General features: G+C 34.7%; 1 protein-coding gene across 1 annotated transcript; it reads left to right on the top strand.

Moving 5' to 3' along the window:
- The first annotated feature begins 626 nt into the window (after positions 1 to 626).
- On the top strand, positions 627 to 5,744 carry LOC135627183 (NADH dehydrogenase [ubiquinone] iron-sulfur protein 4, mitochondrial-like). Its single transcript, XM_065133181.1, has 5 exons — positions 627 to 908; positions 2,585 to 2,673; positions 3,757 to 3,886; positions 5,285 to 5,314; positions 5,509 to 5,744. The coding sequence occupies exons 1-5, from the start codon at positions 741 to 743 to the stop codon at positions 5,560 to 5,562; spliced, it is 471 nt and encodes a 156-aa protein (XP_064989253.1). The 5' UTR covers positions 627 to 740; the 3' UTR covers positions 5,563 to 5,744.
- Positions 5,745 to 7,952: the final 2,208 nt, after the last annotated feature.

The raw sequence follows: 7,952 nt of genomic DNA, 5'->3' as shown, positions 1-7,952 counted from the left end.
CTATAACTCTATAAAATCATTCATGTTTGAATAACTTGAGTATGTTGACTGAAAGGACCAATCTCTCGAACTCTCTTAATCTCTATCAATGGATACCTCTAATCTAGTTTTTTATAATGATCATTCGGTTTCCCTTATCATCTTGACATCAAGTTTACTATACTCAAACCACGTTCATTCCATCACTTTAATAAGGCACGTTCATTCCATCACTTTGCTAAGGCATGTTGAATAAGAAAAAACTTACATTAATAAGTAAAAATGAAAAACCCTCAAATCTCATCATGTCAGATTTTTTTTCTCAAAATTTTTATCTTTTTTAATTTCTTCAAATATAGAATATACGTATAGTTTTAAATCTGAATGGATTAACCAATACACTCGGAAAATCAGGGAACTGAACCCCGGTTTATTACTTGGATATTTTATTTATATTAATCATAATGCCCTTACATATAATAGGCCCATCATAACGTGAACCCGAGGAACAAGGAACGAGAACCGAACCCACAAGTACTGGTCTATTCCATGGCTCGATCCAACACACGGTCCAATTAAATTGGCTCCAAAAGCAAATAGGCCCAAAAGGGCCCCTCATTGCAGACGTAAGAGACACGGGCCTCAGAGGGAACGGGATCGTTCGCGAACAGCTGAAGCCCGAGTCCTCTCGCCTCCCCCATTTCCCCTCTCTCTCTCTCTCTCTCTCTCTCTCTCTCTCTCTCCGTCCGGCGTTGGCAGAGATGGCCGCACCTCTGCGCCGATCATTCTCCTTTTTGGCTCGCCTTACTCTCACCCGTTCTGTTTCTCTCTCCCAAACGAGATTGCTCGCGTCGGACGCCCTCGTCGAACTCAGGCCCGGCGAGATCGGAATCGTTTCCGGCGTTCCTCGAGAGCACCTCCGGCGCCGGGTACCGATCCGTTTTGATCTTCCTCCTTTTTTCTAATATTTTAATTCATTGGATCTTTATTCCTTGGTTGGTCTTTCAAAAAGTAATGGAATTCGTAGATAAATCTCGAGGAAAAATGCATTTATTATCGAGAAATTCCGGAAGTTCGAGATTAGGGTTTTTCGTTTGTTTGTTCCGTTCGTTTGTTTTCTGTATAAACTGTTCTGAGATTTCGTAAATTAGAAAGTACCAAAGAGGTTTCTGCAGGTCCTAGGCCGTTTTATGTGATTTCGAACCGGTGTTCTTGAGGTTGGTTTTGTTGACCTAATTTAGTTAGATTTCTGATACAAAAGCATAGTTTATAGAATCTTGAAATTTAAATGGAGCGGCGTATTGGTGTTGGGGGAATACTGGAGCGCGGTGATGTTGAACCATTAAGCAGGTGGAGGACTGTGCAAAAGTAGATAAGGATATGATGACAGTAAGGAGGAGGAAAGGAAAGAGGGTTTGTTGTTGTGTTGGCCTTGGAAGTTGCAAGAAACTTGTAACGATATTATTCTATTTGATGAGAGTTGAACATAAATTTTCCTAAACCTGAATCATTGAGACAAATCATGGAAACAGAAGGTTTTAGATTAAGTAGATTTAAGTGGTTGCAAGATCATGTATATAGAATGTAAATTCAGTAAAACTAAGAATGGAGTGAAGAGTGAAATTAAGATGGATGAACAAGAAATTCTTGTAAGTAGAAGCTTTAACTGTCCTGGATATTGTTCACAGTTCAACAGGAGGGTGATTTTGATGAAAATATTGTTCATTGAATAAGTGATGGATAAAGTAAGGAGTGACATTGAGGGGTTGCATTATCATAGGATACTCCTTAAATCATAAAGAGAATTAAGAAGATCAACAACAATAATAATAAAACCATAATGTCCCAACAATTTGGGATAAGCTACATGGACCTTTTGCTGCCTTCTATAAACATCCATATCCTCGTAAATTAAGTGTATTGAATTCTTTGTTTGTAGTTTCTACTAAAACAATAAAAAGATATTTGCATGCTCTTAATTTAACTAGATATATTGCCTTATATATGGCTCACTGGTGAGAAAATATTCATGTAGCGAACCCAAATATTTGGGAATACAACTATTTATTGACTTGTTTTTGTGTAAGAAGTAATACAACACCAATTATTGTGATGAGAAATTATTGCAGAAGCTCCAGAAAAATAGAAAAGTTAACATATTATCACTATTAGTTACCCTAAATTACATTGGAGTCCAGTAATTTTTAATATATAATGAATTTTCAATGAATTATGCAGCCAAGGTCTTGTCATTAATAGGTTAACTATTTTTTCTGAATACAAGTGATGAGAGATTGCAGATTCATGTTAGTTCTGTACATTTGGGATGCTTCAACTTAGCAGTTTTGGATAAATTTGACAATCATGCCCTACGTTGTACTCAAAGTTGAACACTTCTGTATTTTTTGTGTAGGAATGTAGGATTGCATCGAGAATTGGAGCTTAAGGACTATAAAACAATAGCCATATAAGATTTGAACAGTTTGTGAATGTTCTGCAGTTTTGTAGGCATTGGTTAGCTGCATGGATTACTCCTTCAAGCTTTGTCTCTTGGTTCTTGTTTCTTTATCTGGAGCAAACAGAACTTATTTATATGCACATGCAGGTCATAATATATTCACCAGCTCGGACTGCTACCCAGCAAGGTTCCGGAAAAGTCGGAAAGTGGAAAATCAATTTTGTGTCAACCCAAAAGTATGACTCTCTACTGCTTTATTCATTGGCTGTGTTCTTTATTACTAAAAGATGATATGGGGATGGGTATCATTCAACTGCATTGTCTACTTGAAAGAAAAAAGCATTGACTAGCAGAGTACCTGAATTCTTCATGGGAATCTTTCAACTGATTTATTATACTCTCTTTTTTTTAATAATTTATATATTTTCTTTTCATATAGACCTCATGAAAGTAACTTAATCTTAACCATATGAGTGCAAATGAAAATTGTGGGGTTCCATCATTAATGGTTCTTTTTATTAATCTTATTTCTTAGTCATCAAGTGTGAATGAGCTTGTAAAATGTTGCGAGTCCATGAAAAAATTAGAAGGCATGTGAAGACTTTGGTCTTTCCCAAGGATTTAGACTATGCTACCAATAAGCCACTTAGGCTATGGTGTCTTATCAACTACTCTGTCATGTCAAGTTACCTTTGTCATGGCTATCTCTGGCACAAGTAGGGCTTGTCCATGCTCCATGTTTGCTTTCTCTGTAGCATGCTTTAGGTTTGCCAATACATAGGTTATATAGGATCCCACCTGTACCCAGCACCTTATCTCCTAAATTGTTCAATATGAATGTTTTAGAAATCAAATCTGTATTGGGATGTATGACATCAATTCTGTTATAATTGTTTACGGTTGGTGCATACGAGCTCTTTCTTCTTATAGTCAACATTGTGTTTTTTACTTTTGATTTGTACTGAATCTGGCAATATTTCATCTGTTGTATATTGCAACAAAACATTGAAAGACTGCCAACTTAAATCTCTACTTATTCTCGAGTAAACTGACTTGTAATGAATCGTTAGATGTGTGTTATGAAAAAATTGGGATTTGCCATCGGATTGAAGTTGATAGAAGGCTTGAGGTTTATTACACCTTTCCAAGGGTCTAAATTCATTATCGCTCTAGCCTAGATTTTATTTTGACTTTTCTTAACACATATTTTCTTGCTTATTCTCTGCCCATCTTCAAACTTCAAAGATAATTTAATATCATAAAGTAGGGATTAATGTGACTTGAGGAGTTTCTTGTTGATACTGACATTTATACATCAGGTGGGAAAATCCATTGATGGGCTGGACTTCCACTGGAGACCCCTATGCCAATGTAGGTGATGCAGGTTTAGCCTTTGACAGTGAAGAAGGTGCAAAAGCATTTGCTGAGAAGTATGGATGGGATTATGTGGTATGGTCACTCAATCTCAGTTTTTTATCTGTTACAGTTGAAAACCTGCAGCAATAGTATTGTATATTTCACTTTGATATTTGTCCATAGTGGTGAAAAGGAAGTTGGTTTGATGAAGTATGCTTAACCATGTTAAATGGAAATCCAACACCTAGTTGCTTGTAATGATAATTGGTTGTTCTGGTGCTTGGCAATATTGGTATGATTTTCTAAGTTGTAGGGTGTATGGAGTTAGTGCAGTTGTTCAAACACATTATCCTACTATCATCCTGTTTTTTTATATTAGTTTTTAATCTGAATCAATTTATCCTTGCTCATTCACAAACCTTTTGAAAAAGGCTTTCATTTATGGAGATAATGAATTCTATTTTGCCATGAGGTTGTACCATTCTCCTTTAAAATTATCTGATGTATGAAAATGTTTCACAGAAGGCTCCACTAGATTGATGCCACAGGCAATCATTTTCTAAGATTTGCATTCAGAAGCTTATTCCTTCACATACTGTGATCATCCTGTGTGTGGTCAAAGCCCTTAGCCATCTGTATTCATACCTAAAGGATGGAAACACTGGGATTGTGTTGAGTATCAGCATGAACTTTGGGAATGGGATATGTTTGGATTGGCTGGATCTGCAGATTCATATTTTCTGGTTGACACTAGCACTTGACCTTTCGGGACTGGTTTTTTTCAATTTATGATTAGCCAAAATTGGTCAGATCAGTTGGCATCTGTTGAGTTGATCAATAGTGGTTGGAAATTTCTTAGATTTGCTTGAAGTTATTGTTATCACATAGTTGGATGGAATCTGCTCGATCAGCTATTGATGAAGATAGTGGTACAAACAATACTATTGTGTTCCATGGAAACCTAGGGGTCGGTCTGATTGAAAAAGAAATTCTATTTGCATCTCTTGACTTTGTAGTTCTTTTGACAATAATTCAATATGTTATTTAGAACTCTTTGATCAAGGTTCTCTTTTGTAATACTCAGATTCTTGTTTACTTCCCATTTCTTGATTATTCCCCACTGTTTTGCTATGGCTGGGAAATCCATTGTCAGCAACCAGGAAATAACTGGATGTTGTTGTTATTCTTCATTTCAAATGTATTTCAGTGATAGTTGAGTGATCTGTTGGAAACTCTTAAATAAAGAAGAATAGAATATTCTTTGATACATGGGGAAATTTATTCTGTATCAGCAACATAAGATGAGAATACTTTTGTTTTCATAAGCAGCAACTTTCAAATCCTTTCTAGGTTGCAAATGAATATTTCTCTCAAGGTATTATAAATTTAAACTTTCCTTTTTGTTGTTATTACCTTTAGGTATTTGCAGTGAATATGCTAGGTTTGATTTATCTTTATAATTATGTGATGTTTCCTCAATTCTTTGTGCAGGTGAGAAAGCCTCACACACCTCTTTTAAAGGTTTGCTATTCTTCACTCGAGCAATATTCAATTGGTCGAACAGATTGATGTTTAAAAGATTTAAAAGATTGTTGAAACTTTTGAATGTTCTATTTGCATAGATCATTTTTTCGGAAAGTTAGATGCTGTCTGCCTTTGTGTTGTATGAGATTGTGATCTCTCATTTCTTCCTAATTATTTTTCTCGTTGTGCAGCCCAAATCCTATTCAGACAATTTCAAGTGGAAGGGTCCACCCAAAACCGAATAACGGTAGTTGTATTATTTCCTTGATGCTGGGAGACAGGCAAAATTTCAAGGTCCTGCTCTTTGTCATTGTAGTAGTCCGGTTTGTGGTCTGCCATGTGTCCACAATAATGGCGTCCAAATCAAACATGCAAGTAAACATTGGTTTTTCACAGTAAAATATAACTGCAAACTCATTTACCTCTATATTTTCTCTGCTATCTAACCCTTCCTCTCACTAATGTCTCTCGTAATTACTTTTTATCGAAGATGATTTCTTTATTAAAAAATTATCAGATTACGAGATGGTGTCTTTTTTTAAAAAAATTAGTCTTTAATCTTAATAATATTTTTCATAAGTTTTTTTAACATGTTTGGGTCAATGAACTAATTCAAAATTTCTTAAAGCTTGTCGTCCACTTTTTTGCTCTCGTCCTCCTTTTTATAATATATCTGGAAAAATATTTGATATATTAGAAAATAAACTAAAATATATTTGTTCATCCAAAAACATGTTAACTTTGATGGAAGTTATTCTAATTTTATCATAAAATGAAAAGAAAAATGTATGATCCTTGTAATCTTGTTCTATTATAATTGTGAAACGTTGATATAGTTTGGTTGAGGTTGATATTGTTACACTCAAAAATAAAATAAAATTAGAATTTTAGTATTTTACAAAAGTCTAAGATAGTTTGGTTGAAATTGGCTTGTTACACTTGCAAATAATTTGAAATATACTCGTTCATATAACCCATCCAAAAACAAAATCATACTAAATTTGATATTTAATTTTCTTAACATCATAAAAATAACTAAAATACACTTTGTTTGCATAATCTACCAAAAATGTGTCAATTTTATTATCATAAAATCACTAAAAAATTTCACTAAAATCCTTATTAGAATCATGTTCCAACTAACTCATGAAAATTTGATATCGTTTGGTGGAAGTTAATTCATTACACTCGAAAATAAATTAAAATATTTCCGTTTATCGAATCTATCTAAAAACATACCGGTTAAAATAGATTCTGGTTATGTTGATTAGTATGTTGATTCAAAGCCAACTGAGTTCTTATTGCATATTTGTCTAAGTGTGAATTGTCAAGCAAAGAGGTTCTGAGATTGTTTCTTGTGGAATTACATCGAACCCCGCAAAACTCTCCTCTGAAGCCTAAGTAAGCTTTTGAGTCGATGAATTAGACTGGATGCTAGGGTCGAGTGCATGCATTAAGAGAGAGTCCAGCATGGAGAATATACTTAAAGGAGCCTTTTAGGATAGTTAAAATTAAGATCATGGTTTAATGTCAGGAATGGTTATATGTTTCTAGTGTTAGTTGTGATCATATAAGTTAAATCTAGAGAGCTTGGTGCAATTATGAATGGGTCATCATGTATGGAGAGTAATATAATGTCAGTATGTTGAGATATCAGTTATCTAACGATGGAGTGTTGACAATATAAGAAGGGGGTGTCGGCCACTTGGTGATATAGTTTCGATTGCCTTCTTGCATCATTATACCTATATCACATGCTCCCCATCTTACCTTGATGTGCATACAAGTTCATCCATAAGGGGGTCTTAGCAATTTTCTTTACTTATTAGAGTCGGGGCATAATATAATATTTATTTGACTATCGATCATGAAGAGTAAAATCACATCGATGGTTTATTCACGTGGGATAAATTTTTGTTTAATTCAACTCATTGTTGTTGGATGAGCGCTTTAGGTCGATTCAAAAGAGTACTTTGGGTCATTCAATCGTGTTATCATCGAAAATGTATTTTAGATCCATTTAGTCATGTTATCACTAAAGGAGCGCTTTAGGCAAATTTGATTATATTATCATCAAAGGAGTACTTTGAGCCGATATAGTTATGCTGATATCGAAGGAGCACTTTGAGTCAATGTGTCCACGTTGTCATCAAATGAGCACTTTGGCTGATTTAACCACCGTTGCCAAACTTGTGTGTTGATCAATTCAGCATAGTTATATCATTTAGGATTCCTGTTATTATATATATAGTTAGGCCCTATGATGAATTTATTAATATATTTATTTACATGTGTGAGCTATCATTGTCACCTCGGCTTTCGATAGGCATATTGTTTCGATAATTATGTCGGATCCAATCTGATATGATACCTGATGGTTTGTGATGATTACTTGATGTCATTCACAATGGACGAGTTTAAGTTATCTAGCTTGATAGGATGAAATTCCTATGGTGAGTGCATTTGGCAAAGCTCCATCCACTAACTTAAATCAATATATCATTGCTAGATGGCACCACCAAATTAATGCTCTAATTTAGTTGTGTTATGTGCTTAACTTGTTATAGTTTGATCTGAATATATCAGTGGTGTCTCTGAAGAACAAGTTGATGGCTTGTTTGCTTAAGATTAGTCT

This window comes from Musa acuminata, chromosome BXJ2-11 (genome assembly GCF_036884655.1).
Source record: "Musa acuminata AAA Group cultivar baxijiao chromosome BXJ2-11, Cavendish_Baxijiao_AAA, whole genome shotgun sequence".
In the NCBI taxonomy this organism is placed as follows: Eukaryota; Viridiplantae; Streptophyta; class Magnoliopsida; order Zingiberales; family Musaceae; genus Musa; species Musa acuminata.
The sequence above is the reverse complement of the archived record's forward strand: the minus strand, read 5'-3'. Positions and strand labels throughout refer to the sequence as shown.

Bases quoted from the DNA above. Each gene is read 5' to 3' on its own strand.
- LOC135627183 (XM_065133181.1), top strand. From the start codon at position 741: ATGGCCGCACCTCTGCGCCGATCATTCTCCTTTTTGGCTCGCCTTACT. The intron at 2,674-3,756 runs GTATGACTCTCT...TTTATACATCAG, and splicing joins AATTTTGTGTCAACCCAAAA to GTGGGAAAATCCATTGATGG. The intron at 3,887-5,284 runs GTATGGTCACTC...TTCTTTGTGCAG, and splicing joins AGTATGGATGGGATTATGTG to GTGAGAAAGCCTCACACACC.